This window comes from Lampetra planeri, chromosome 50 (genome assembly GCF_965212315.1).
Source record: "Lampetra planeri chromosome 50, kcLamPlan1.2.h2, whole genome shotgun sequence".
NCBI lineage: Eukaryota > Metazoa > Chordata > Hyperoartia > Petromyzontiformes > Petromyzontidae > Lampetra > Lampetra planeri.
In genome coordinates, this window is record NC_136156.1 from 7,821,632 (window position 1) to 7,835,565 (window position 13,934).

At 49.0% G+C, this 13,934-nt stretch overlaps 1 protein-coding gene across 6 annotated transcripts in view; it reads right to left on the minus strand.

Moving 5' to 3' along the window:
• The window catches only part of LOC144734225 (AT-rich interactive domain-containing protein 1A-like), a 66,578-nt gene extending 64,115 nt beyond the window's left edge, over positions 1–2,463 (minus strand). For all 6 annotated transcript variants that reach the window (XM_078616349.1, XM_078616347.1, XM_078616346.1 and 3 more), the window contains exon 1: positions 366–2,463. In XM_078616349.1, the coding sequence (XP_078472475.1) occupies positions 366–1,421 (1,056 nt within the window). In that variant the 5' untranslated portion in view covers positions 1,422–2,463. The remainder of the gene's footprint in view (positions 1–365) is intronic.
• Positions 2,464–13,934: the final 11,471 nt, after the last annotated feature.

Consider the following 13,934-nt stretch of genomic DNA (forward strand, 5'->3'; position numbering starts at 1 on the left):
TAGCCATACACACTTGGGTGGTCGGCTCGTAGACATAAAAGTGAGGGTTCGTGAACCCGTGTGTGCGGACCTCTGAGGGTGTAAAACCTACCATGTAGACAGCAGGTTGGTTGGGTTTCCTCCGAGTAAATTTGGGGTGTCCCCCCCCCCACATGCAAATCAACGCATTTTAATGATAACACTAATAAACTCGACGAACATATCAACGAAAGACACTCTTAAAAATGGGTCACCAGGCTCTGCGAGCCGTTCCTGAACACGAGCATTACATCACAGTAATCACTACGACCACGAGGGGCTTCAGCCACACGAAATACAACTTGGGTCGTTGTTTTTCTGTTTACCTAAAACTCTCTCACTCTCACCTGTTTGTTGGGTGGCTGAGGACTCGCCGTGGCCGCTGGTCGCCCTCCTCCTCCTGCTGCTGCTGACGAAGCTCCCGCTGCTGCTGCTGTTGATGATGATGAAGAAGCCGGCCCCGGACCTTGCCCAGCGGCCATGGCGCTGTATACCCGGGCGGGGTTGGATGATGTGAGCAGCTGGTTCAGTGTTGGCGTCTCGGCCGACTGCGACGAAGACTGCGCCGAATGAGACGACTGTCCGCCCATCAGCCTGCCCTGTTGCTGCTGCTGCTGCTGATGGTGGTGGTGGTGCTGATGGTGCTGCTGATGCTGCTGCTGGTGGTGATGGTGCTGATGGTGGTGGTGCGGATAGCCGGCCACGCTGCTGTTCGCCCTTCCTCCACCACCCGCCATCATCATCATTACGTCCTGCTGCTGGTTGAGCCCCACCGCTCCGGCTCCTCCCGCTCCTCGGGGCGAGTGAGCCCCCGAGAAGCCGGGCCCATAGCCCGAGCGGGCTCCGTCGTAGCCGTAACCCCCGCCACCACCGACCCCGTAAACCCCGTCACCGTGAGAGTTCAGGCCGCCGGGCCCCCTCGCCCCGGGCTCGGCGGAGCTTCCAGCCGAGCCCGGGGTCTCTCCGCCATGATGCGGCCCACTAGGCCCCGTTGCCTCCGTGGCAGAGACCCCAGCCTCCCTCTCGGACGACGAAGACGACGACGAGGACGATGACGAAGACGTGTCGGGAACTCCACCGGCATCACCACCACCGCCGCCGCCACCACCACCGCCTCCTCCTCCTCTGCCGTTGCTGCCTCCGCCGTCCTTGGCCCGCACTCCATGTTGTTGGTCTCCATTGCTGTTGCTATTGTTGCTGCCGCTGTTGTCGCCGCTCTGCTCGGCGCCCGCCCGCACTTTCCTGCCCGTGGCCTCGTCCGAGAGCAGCAGCGACGTGGGCTGCTGCTGCTGCTGCTGCTGCTCCCCCGCGCCGCCCGGGTGCTCGGCGCTCGCCCTGCCGAGCAGCGGGCTGCGATCAGAGTCCCGCCCGAGGCCGCCCACCAGCTTCACTTGGGCGGCCATGCCTCCTCGTCCTCCACCGTCTCTCCTCCTGCTCCTCCTCCTCTCCTCTTGCTCGTCTCCCTCTCGTCCTCTTCCTTCTCCTCGTCGTTTCGATCTCCTCGCGTCTGACACTAAACAAGAGGTGCCTACGGACGGGGGTCGCACGGGACGGAGGGACGAGGCGCGTGAAAGAGAAAGGGGCGTCCGCCGCTTTTGTCCGCCTTCTCTGCGAGCCCGCCTTCTTGTTCCCCCTCTCTCTCTCCCCTCCTTTAAACTTTACATATCACCGCCTTCGTTGACGGACGGGGGACTAAGCCTGTGCTGCGTGGCGTCTCTCCCGTCCCCTGCTAGTCGTCGCGAAGTCCCTCCCGCGTGTGCGCGATTCAACGAGGCGACCCCAAGAGGAGTCCATGCAGCGAGTTGTTGGCCTGCCGCCTGGCATGAGGACTTAGAGCACAACTACTCCTATCCATTACTGTACTTCTATTATTAAAAACAGCGGCGCGCAAGAGCCGGAACGGATCGACGCTCCCTCGGGGCGGCCAGGATTCCGGTTCGCTTTAGCACCGCCCTTCTTCTCCCTCTTTCTCACCGCCGCCACTTACAAAATGATTCTACTCGCCGTCCTTTGATTCGCGACTAACAGCCCGCGACGACCACGATGATTTCGCCGCACGAATCTGTCTGTGTGAGAGTTGTTGTTGACGATTGTGCGCTCGCCAGATCCGAGTGCCCCATTTTGGGCGCCGATCCGCGCTCCGGGATTCGCGTCGCACCGGGGGCCGCTCCGTGTGTTATCGCAGGCGGTGATGCGGCTCTGGGCTCCGTTGGTGGGGGTGGGGGGAGGGAGGTTGGGTGGGTATCCTTCCGCGCGCGCGCGCGTAGCTGGGGGGGGGGGAAACCCGAATCCATGCGCGACAAAGTCCCCCGCTCACCCTAACCCCTTCCCCTCCAAACTCCGTCGCTGTCCCTGACCGCCGAATGTCGCTCGGGCGAGGGCATTCGCTCGTCGCGCGCAAGGGACACACACACAAACAACGTCTTTGCGGTTTAAAACAAAATGAAAAAAGCGCGGCGAGGGCGGGACGGCTTCACCCCCCCCCCGCACAAAGGCAAACAGGGGCCGCACTATTTGCGGCGGGGTGGCTGCGCGGGGCGATTCACGCATTCCAGGGTAGCGCGGCGGTTGTTCGCTCATTAGCGTGGCCTCAATTCCGCACTAAACTCAAACGGGCTTACACCGCACTCCCCTCTCCTCATCCTCGCACCAACAAACTCGCTCGTGCATCCTACACGACGAGCATTCCCTCGGAATGAAGCGAATAAAGCCACGAGAAACCTCGGCACGAGTGTTTGCCTGCTGCTGCGTCCATCTTAGCCGTGCTTTATTTTAATAGGCTGCAATGGCGCCACTGCGACCAGAGGCCCGTGTGTGTGTGTTGTTGTTGTGTGTGTGGGGTGCCTTTGTGTAGCCTTTGTGGGCCTTGTGTTTTTACGTTATTTGCGTGAATGCGGTCGAGTACTCGCATTGCCCTTCATTTTTCATTCCAGCGTGAGCTTAACTTAGGCACTGCTGTAGCATCTACATGGAGAGTCCAGGGATGTCAACATGCGTGCACTTTATATGTAGCTGCTGCTTAGGGTGTACTGTACTGTTAACCCTTGCGTGTAATTAAAATGTGGGTTTCTAAAATACATTCACACCATTGAGACGAATGCCACAAAATAAAATGCATGTGCCACGTAAATATGTGGATTAAAAAAATAAGTTTCCTTTATTGAGCCAGATGCAATTGAAAATGTTACAGTATTGAGGTTTAAAAAAAAATGTAAGGTGGTAAAAGGACGTAATAATATTTGAATGAAAAACATTTTGTACACGCGGTAATTTATCCACAATAGCAAGCCCCCACATGGAGTACATTCAATCAACACCAGCACAACATGCGTTCTTGCCATAAACCACCAGCACACGAACCAAGTCATAATTTGTCCCATAATTGAGCGCTAATTAAGATTCATCAACTCTTGCAAGATTGATAATATTTAAAGTATGAATTGATAATTGTTATTAATACAGCATATATGTTTTAATTAGTGGTTGCTAATTTACACCGTGACATCATACATACTCTTGCAAATTATGTCAGAGGGCCTTTTAGAGTCCACAGTTTATGGCAGATGGACACATTTTGGGGATTCCAAGCAGGCTCATCAGGTCAGTAGAGAGAAGTAAGTTTCCGTGAAATCTAATTCTTGACAACCTGGCTTGCCAACTTTTAATTCACGTAGGAGAACACACACACACATATATGACAGCATAAAAACACATCAGCATACAGCATAACCCAAATACTGTACTGAAGGAGTTTTACATTTTTCATTCAGTGCTCACTCAAATTTAGAGTGGTGCGTCATTCAATTTGCAGCACTGCCTTACAAGACAGCAGGGTCATTTATCTCCATGAGGGAACAGCCTTGGAAAGAAACAATTGCAGGCCTGCATCAATTTGTTTCAATTGGTCAATTTATCTGCCCATTAGATGGCGCTATCAAGATGTTGACATGAGTATTTGGCGACTCCTCACCGCTGAGTGCAATTACAGATTTAGTCTAATGGGTTTTCGTGCAGTTCATTGGTTGACTCGGCTGTGGACATAACACAAAATATTGAGGTTTGGACACCAATTTTAAGAGCCATAGGTTTCATGCCCCAAAAGTCATCTGCCATATATAATTGTCATACTTTTGCCCTTCATCGATCCACTGTTGGACGAAGGCCTGCTGCGTATTGTTTGGCCATACTTCGCCAGGCTGGCCAGTGCTGGTTGGTGCAGATGGTGCCATCAATTCAGATAAAGCTTGCTTCTGTGATAGCCATGGCTGGGAATCGAGCTCAAGCAAACACTGGTTTCATGGTGTCGTGCACGAATCACTGTCACCCCCCTCCCCATCTTGTCACCTGAAATGTGGAACATACTGTACTAACGTAACATATTCATATTATTGTGATAAACATTTTTTGGTAAACTCACCACGTTATCAAACAATAAGACCTAAACGACCCCTTTAACACAATCGTCACCATGTTTTAGTGAGCCTATTAGGGCCGATAACAACAGTTAAAATACACGTGCGTCGTGTGGCCTCAAACCCACACACAGCTAGCCCACTTTGTCTCCCTTACTCGGCCGTCGGCAACCTCAACCACCAGCTTCTCCTGTTTAGACCGGGCAGGCCTTATGGGGGGAGACTAATGCCAGCCGTAAGACCACATTTGCCACCCATCCCTAACAACCGAGAGTCAAAAACTCGAGCCGGCTGGAACTCTCAAGAGCTGCGGTGGTGGTGGTGGGGGGTGGTGGCATTAAACTCCATTCTGCCACCAACGTCCCCTTGCTTTCACGATACACATTCACACAAATCAACACCACGCACAACTGGTATCACCATACATCATACGCCTAAGCACACGGCACACTCAGTTAATATTTACTGCGGGCCTGTGGTGGAGGGGGACGTGATTAAATAGAGTGAGTACAGTGCTGGGCGGGGAGCTGAGCACAGCGCTGGCGTGATGATGTGGAGGGCGCTCGTATTTCGCTGTGAAAGCGCGTCCGCTAGAGCGGAAAGCCTGTTTGTTTACCAGCCTCTCTCTCTCTCCTCCCCCTTCCACACCAACCCAGCCTAACCCACAGCTCACCACGCCACTACATTGCCAGTCCACTCTCCTCTCTCCCCTTGCCACACCGGCCTAATCCCATCTCACTGGATTCTCCGCCACGCCAGATGCCCTCTTGTCTCTCTTCTCCTTCTTCGCCACAGCCAGCCTCAACCCAGATTCACTGGCTATCCATCCCCTTCTCTACTCCCCCGCCACCACACCAGCCTAACCTCAGTTCACTACGTACTGTACTGGCTTCCGAGCCCCCCTCTCTCTCTCCTCCCCCGCCACACGAGCTTAACCCCAGTTCACTGGCTTCCCTCGCCACACACCACCACCACTTCTCTGTCTCCCTCAAATCTGGCACGCCAGAGCCCATCTCACTGTCTTCCCATCCACTCCTCTCTGCCTCTCCTCCCCCTCTGCTACAACCAACCTAACCCATCTCACTGTCTTCCCATCCCATCTCTCTGCCTCTCCTCCCCCCCTGCTACAACCAACCTAACCCATCTCATCGTCTTCCCATCTCATCTCTCTCCTCCCCTGCTACAACCAACCTAACCCATCTCACCATCTTCCCACCCATCTCTCTGCCTCTCCCCCTCTGCTACAACCAACCTAACCCATCTCACCGTCTTCCCATCCCCTCTCTCTGCCTCTCCTCCCCTGCTACAACCAACCTAACCCATCTCACCGTCTTCCCATCCCCTCTCTCTCTCTGCCTCTCCTCCCCCCTGCTACAACCAACCTAACCCATCTCACCGTCTTGCCATCCCCCCTCTCTCTGCCTCTCCTCCCCCCTGCTACAACCAACCTAACCCATCTCACCGTCTTGCCATCCCATCTCTCTGCCTCTCCTCCCCCTCTGCTACAACCAACCTAACCCATCTCACCGTCTTCCCATCCCATCTCTCTCTGCCTATCCTCCCCCCCTGCTACAACCAACCTAACCCATCTCACCGTCTTCCCATCCTCTCTCTCTGCCTCTCCCCCCTGCTACAACCAACCTAACCCATCTCACTGTTTTCCCATCCCCTCCTCTCTGCCTCTCCCCCCTGCTACAACCAACCTAACCCATCTCACCGTCTTCCCATCCCATCTCTCATCCTCTCCCCCCCTGCTACAACCAACCTAACCCATCTCACCGTCTTCCCATCCCATCTCTCTGCCTCTCCCCCCTGCTACAACCAACCTAACACATCTCACTGTTTTCCCATCCCCTCCTCTCTGCCTCTCCCCCCTGCTACAACCAACCTAACCCATCTCACCGTCTTCCCATCCCATCTCTCTGCCTCTCCCCCCTGCTACAACCAACCTAACCCATCTCACTGTTTTCCCATCCCCTCCTCTCTACCTCTCCCCCCTGCTACAACCAACCTAACCCAGCTCACCGTCTTCCCATCCCATCTCTCTGCCTCTCCCCCCTCCCTGCTACAACCAACCTAACCCATCTCACCGTCTTCCCACCCCCCCTCTCTGCCTATCCTCCCCTGCTACAACCAACCTAACCCATCTCATCATCTTCCCACCCATCTCTCTGCCTCTCCTCCCCCTCTGCTACAACCAACCTAACCCATCTCACCGTCTTCCCATCCCATGTCTCTGCCTCTCCTCCTCCCCTGCTACAAAGCAGCCCTCCTCGCCCATCGTTCCACCACTACAGCCCGCCTGCCATGTCCGGCATTTCAGTCCCACCACGTGCACAATTCTCCATTGCTGTCGTACAGTACAGCCTCTACAGTTGTCCTGGATATACACATTCATTTCCCCCGTTGTGTCTTAGAATTTAGACTGCCACGTTTGTAATGCTTTTCTGTTTGAGAACAGCGTTTTAATCGATATTCTAACTAGAGTTCAATTATATGGTCAGGATTAAAGTTGGGTTACGGTGCTAGGGTTAAAGTTAAGGTTGGTGTTGGGGGGCAAGGGTTAAGTCATGGGAGGCATTTGGAAATGATACTTAAAAAATGAAACGAGACGTTCCCAATTGTGGCCAATTGTCTTTGTTGTTCCTGCCACCAATTCACTGTCCCAGTAGAGGGCAGTGCAGCCAGAGCCATTGTTACACTGCGCGTCAGTGCCCCCCCCCCCCCCCAGAGTGGTGAAGTATGGTCAAATAACCCGCACAGGCTCTCATCCAGCAGTGGATTGACAACAATGACTCCGATTGTGGAGAACGCGCTCATAGTCCTGGCAACAGTGGGTTTGTCAACGGCGCCTAAACTAAAATGCACAAGCGTGAGGTTAAAAAAAACGTATCCTGTTGTTTCTTCAGATATCCCTTGCAAAATTGACGTAGTTAAACCGATTACCCCCTGTCGGCTTAACATAAAAATGATTTCAAAGACAACGCGAGACGTTCACACACACAGAGACAACGATTTCCCGTGTAGCCTGGACAGACTGGGGGGGGGGGGGGCAGGCGCCGTGAGCGAGCACCTTCATGAAGAAGGCCAGAACGGCACACGAAGGGGTGGCCAGCAACCACACCCGGCCGCCTTTGTCTCCCCCAGTGGCGATGTTTACTACACACCGCACCGGGTACTTATTCGAGGCTGAGTCGACCTAGGGGGGGGGCAAGACCGGTTCAGATAATCGTCGCTGCTGTTGGTTAGCCGCAGCGCTCTAACCACAACACTACCGCTCCCCACACACCACACACACAGAGAGATTGGAGAACACCGCCCGAATTGACATCAGCACACCCACTGACAAACCCACCACCAAAGGCAGGGGCTACAATGTAGTAGTTCATCATCAGCGGTTAGTGCTGTCCTAGTAGCGAATGTGGCACGTGGCAAACCTTACGAATTGGCTGTGTCGGGTGGTGGCGGGTTTAACGGCACATTTATATATTTACACGATCTAACAACCCCTCTCCCCCGCCAAAAAACCTGTGTTATGGAGTACATAATCGTTCTGCTGCTGCTGCAAACGTGTAGAATAAATCCTAGCTTTCCCCCCAGGTCTCCCCCATGAAATGCAAGACGTTTAAAACCGGCTGTAATAATGCTCCTATAAAGGTTACGGCAATTTGGGTGTACACACAGCAGACACCCTCGCATATATATACAGCACTGCCCATTGCTGTTCGCATGAAGTGTACAGGTAAATATTATGTGTGTGTGTTACAGACATGTATATTGTTACCAAGAGTGGCGAGAAAAGCAGGGACACCCGTGTAGCAGCATGTGGTGTTCATACTTGGTCAATCAACGCATAAACAGAAGCTCACGGGCAATTTCCATGAATGCATAATCTCGCGGATTCCGATATACATACAAATAAATACACGCGTTTTTATGTACAGAGTGATTATTATGGGAGCGATTCATGTACATTCTAAGATTGCTTATACGAGTCTAGTGATGTTCCAGTAAGTGATGAAAAGCTAAAATCAGGGGACAAATGTGGTCGAGTCTGTGCTTTATTCAGTACTAGAAAAATCGTAACAAATACTTACAATTGGGGCCCAATTTTTTTTGCATGGTTGATTGCTTTCCCTTATCGGCCAGGGTCAGCCCAGAGTTCGAGGTTTAAGTCATGTACTACAAGTTTAGATTACTCTATATGGCCGTTATCAGTGGACAAAGCAATTTACCTTCTGTGAATTATGATACTAACGCCAATAGACAGTAGCTAAAGCCTGCTGACTTGGTCACTTGTGTATATATATAGCCATGACAGCATTTTGGTTACAGAGTGAATCATACTTGATTCGTATTTGATGTATCCATACTGTGAGTGAATGTACGATCGCATTGAACATACGCAGAGATCTCCAACAGATTGTTGGGACAATTACGTTCTGTACTGAGTACCTATAAATTCTATTCCAGACACATGTATGACGGAGTGGTGTGGCCAGAACTTTGGTTGGTTGTCTTTGTATTTCGATTGCTGTTATTGACCGACCTATGCGTGGTCCTCATTTTAAATTCTTGTCGACCTTGTTACTGTATGTTGCTACACACAGTTATACAACACTGTAATGCAAACTTAACCTCTTGTTTTTTTTTTAAATGTCACTTCAGTGTCATCAATTGTTGTGGCCAGACATCTTGCTCTTAACGCCTCGCACTGCTGTTCTGTCTCATTAGCCTGAGTGTGGCACGCTGCCTCAGCCGGGCACTTTCATTGAATTTCAAGAATCTGACACACACAGTGACATGTGCGCACAGATCCACTGAGCAATACAACCCTATCGGAATAAGGACTCGTATTTCCTGGATTTTATTTATCAATAAAGTGGCACTGTGCAACTCAATTACACAACATTTTACATTCACACGCACATTTTTCACGGGCGTTGCATTTCCAAGTCATAAATTCTACCTTTGATGGGGTTTTACTCTGGTTGACTTTTAAGTTGGTGTTACATAAACATGCATGAGGCTGTTTTAATACAGTAGCGCATGAATATACAGTGTGATACGTTGTGAACACAGCACACTTATGCATTAATCTCTATAAAACTAAATATTTTCACGATAGCCTAATTCGAATTTGAATGCAGATATTTGCTGATATTCCCATATTTACTGCAGTATATGTCAACTTATTTCGCACATTCTGAACCACAATAACTATTGTGACTACACTCCTGCAGCAAAGTGGTTTGAGTTTGAGCGCGTAGTATGCAATACGTCACTGTGGATGGGGAAATTTAACTGAGCCAGCTTTCGCTTTTCAACAAAGTATATATTCCCAAATGCTGTCCCAGTATTTGGGAAAGCTGGCTGCAATTGTTGGCATCAATGCAGGCACGCGGTAAGTGCCTGGCACCCATATATCAATGGGCATCACTGCCAGGAATATCAACAGCCTCACACACACAGCCTCATCCTTGAATATGCATTAAGCCTGGTTTCCACACGCTATCGTTTGACTGTGGTGAGTTTATAATGATTCGGTTTAGACCCATTTGTTACAGTACCTGTATTAAAGGTTAAACCTATGTCAACTCAAGATTGCTGTTTCAATGATCGCGTATTCGTACACAATCCATGGCGGTAGTGACACCTTCGGGGTTTCTGATTCAAGCCTTTTTTCAATCAATAACAATCCCCATGAACGAGGTGTGCCTGGGTGGCTCAGAGGTCAGAGCACTCGCTGAGAGCTCTGAGATGTAGCATTTGAATCCAGTCAGCCACCCGTGATTAAACCAGGTTTTCAAGCGTCGCGAGTTTGATGGTTTCAGCCAGTCACAAATTATTGGCCAAAAATTAAATAAACTTTCATAAAAACACTTTCTGTCATATCACTTTTTAGAGCTAAAGGTGTCCAAATACATACTTGGATTTATTGACGTGTTGATAGAAAGGCCTTTTTGCAATTACTCTAGAAGTTGTCCTGTGATCTTCTGGGGTTGTCCTCTATCCCAGGTTAATGAACTTGCAAGCCACGGTTCCACAGTGGACAGTTCTTAATTTCATGACACATGTGGAATAGAAATGGGGGGAGGGGATGGGGTGGACATTTCTTAACCCAAAATAAAAGTTTGCGGACCAAAACAAAATATAAACTAAAAATGTACACAAATGTGAAATATTTAGGTCACAAGATATCATGGGGAAAAAACAGCCAATCTACTGCATACCCTCACTTAGTTATGCATGTGCAAAGCAACATGTTCTGAGATGAAAATCCAACTTTATGCAAATTAGTATCAGAGGCACAGCTTGACCGAATTGCGTTTGACTCAGCACACAACCCAGGTTTTCGGGTATGGCCACACGATCATGTAAAGTAAGCTTTAAATAGTACATTCAGATCAACGTTTATTGGTTCCTGGATTTTCAATGTATATTGCAGTAATATGATGTGTGCAGTGTTCAGGCACGCATTGTGTTCACAAGTGTTAACAAACATTTTCAAACAAACACTCATTTCATTGTATCTGCAGAGACCGCCTTGTGGTGTCTCCCAATCTACTCTGTGTCAACACAGCTGCCATCATAAGCCACTTGTGTAATCTAGCAATATGTGCGCTGCATATGTGGGAGAGACACACGCGGTTCAAATATAAAAAATAATGCAGTCACAGTCAAAGTCAGGTCAAGTGTCTCCCTGCACAAATAATTGTTGGTGGCAGCAGCTCATCTCTATTGGTGGTCCCGAGCCAAGAACTACGATAGCCTCTAAAATTGCGAGAATAAAACACAAATACAATGACCTGGAAATAATACAGCGACTGCAACATTGTAATTCTGCAATGTAGCAACAATAAGTATTTTAAGTATATTAAGAATAAGTATTTTAATACCGTATTGTATTATCAGCTCGTGTGTGGGAGCTTGTTGAGTGATTACATCGCAGGATGGTGAGAAATGGTGGAGGCTTGGGGGAAGGCCTTCATCCAGCAGTGGATTGACCATCACCAGGGATCTTCCACCAAAATAACAAGGAGATGCATTTTTGATCGAATTCGGTAAAAAAACCCCTCAATTTTTCAAGAGCCACAATGCACTGCGGTGGTGAATACGATACGGTGGTCCACAATGAATAACGTCACGAAGCAAGTCCTTATGAGAGCCACACGCGACTCCGGAACAACAGGTTGCCGACCCCTGACCATGACTGATGATGATTATTATTATACACAGTATAATTATTGTAACATAACCAGCATATATACTACAGTGCACAATAGAATGATGTACACATTGTTTGCAGTCCCATTGAATACTACTGTATAAAGTTTAAGAATATATGCACACAGATATATCATTACAAATGACGAAACAAATAATGTCACTGAAAAGTACAGAACTCCTCTGATCTGTTACCATTTTATCTGCGACTCCAATTATTCATGCATTTTTAACTGATAATTAATTGGGCTTAACATGTTGGATTTCTTTGCACCGTATGTATCCAACCGTCCTAATCGGAGGTGCAGGGGAAAGACAACAAACTAAACACAAAAATCAGTTCTAAAGAAATTATTTTTAAATCTAGGCTTTAGTGTCAAATTACAATTATCCGGTGGATAAGTGGCATACATTTCATGGATAACCCTGCAGACAAAATAGGATCTCGGATAGTGGCTCCCCCAAAATAAGAGTTCTCCTTTAAGGATGAACACAAACTCTGCCTCCCAATTTACAAGCATTGTTGTCAAAAAAACATGTGTGTACATACATACAGCAGTGCACAATGTCAAAAAAACACACACACACCCAAAACACGCACTTTCACCGCACACAGGCACACACACCCACACAGAACCAACAGCCACCACAATGTCATGCGCAGCTCAGTGGGGGGGTTCACGCTGTGCCTGCCTGTCACAAGCTCCCACTTCCTGACTAAATACCAGAAATGTTAAAAGGGACCTCGCACACTTCTCCCCCCCCCACAAGCCCTCATTGATTCGCTCCCATCGCAGCGGCTCATGCACGCCGGCTCCCCTATATTTAGGCCCGCTTTTGTTATGAAATGTGCCGCGATATTTAAAGTCTTGGCCACTGTCTGAAGCAGTGACACCAGGCAGCAGCAGTAAATCGTCTAACCACGTTACGAAGCACGTGTTGCATTCACAAACACGTTTTCTCGGTGCGTGATTTTTTTTCGTCTCTCCCTTACCACGCCTGCGAAAATCCATTCTCCAAGCACACAGTGTTCTTAATTTTCAGTTTACGCCTGTGGAGCAATGTCACCACGCTGGGTTGCATGAATACATAAACCCCAGTACAACCTTTAAAACGCAGTAGTGTGCTGTACTGTAGATGACGAGAATAAGTGCTGTGTGGTAGGTATGATGTAGCGGGTTAGGGGCCGTCCATAAATGACGTCACGCGATTTTTGACGATTTTTGACCCCCCCTCGTTCGTCACACGGCGTCACAAAAAGTCAGACCCCCTCCCCTCAAATATGACGTCACAAAGCTGCCCCCCCCAAATAAAACATGCTTCAAATCGCTTTAAACTATTGTCATTGTAGTGCGTATTTAATATGGCGCTGCACTCTGATGTTGTAGGAGAAAACATTTATTAAAAGTATATTTAATTAAGTAGAACGTGTTCTCTATATTTATTTAAAGTTGCGCATTTTGATGTGACGTCACATTTCTCACCCCCCCCCCCTCGTCACACATCGTCACAAATATCTGACTCCCCCTCCCCCCTAGGTGCGTGACGTCATTTATGGACGGCCCCTTAATGGGTGGGAGGCAAAAAATGGAGGGCATAGGTCTGGGGTGGCATTATGCTGAAGGCTATTCTGCCGTAGGAGGTGCCAACCTTCACACTGAGAATGTACTGTGCTGGAATGTTCCGTATGAAGCACGTAACGATTCGAATAGATTATTGTGTTCATGATGCGCGGTTTTATTCGTGCGTCTAAGCACCCAAAAGTTAGCGATTTAAGTGACACTAGATGGAGCAAACAAGGCAGAACGCGCCACCAAAAAACAGGAGAGAACATGTGAGACGGGGACAAAAAAAAATACAAAAATAATAATTTAATGAATCGACTCGTGACGATGAAATCGCAGGAGGCAGAGGTTCGGTAAGGGTAAGTGGCGCTGGTGGGGGCTGGTGTATCGTTACTTGCGTGCTTAGAATGTTCCAGGTTTTGGGGCCTTCCATAAATGACGTCACGCAGCTAGGGGGGGGGGTCAGACATTTGTGACGATGTGTGACGAGGGGGGGGGTTGAGAAATGTGACGTCACATCAAAATGTGCAACTTTAAATAAATATAGATAACACGTTCTACTTAATTAAATATACTTTTTGATAAACATCAGAGTGCAGCGGCACATTAAATACGCACTACACTGACAATAGTTTAAAGAGATTTGAAGCATGTTTTTTTTTTTGGGGGGGGGGGGGGGTCAGAGCTTGTGATTGGAAATTTTGGATCAACG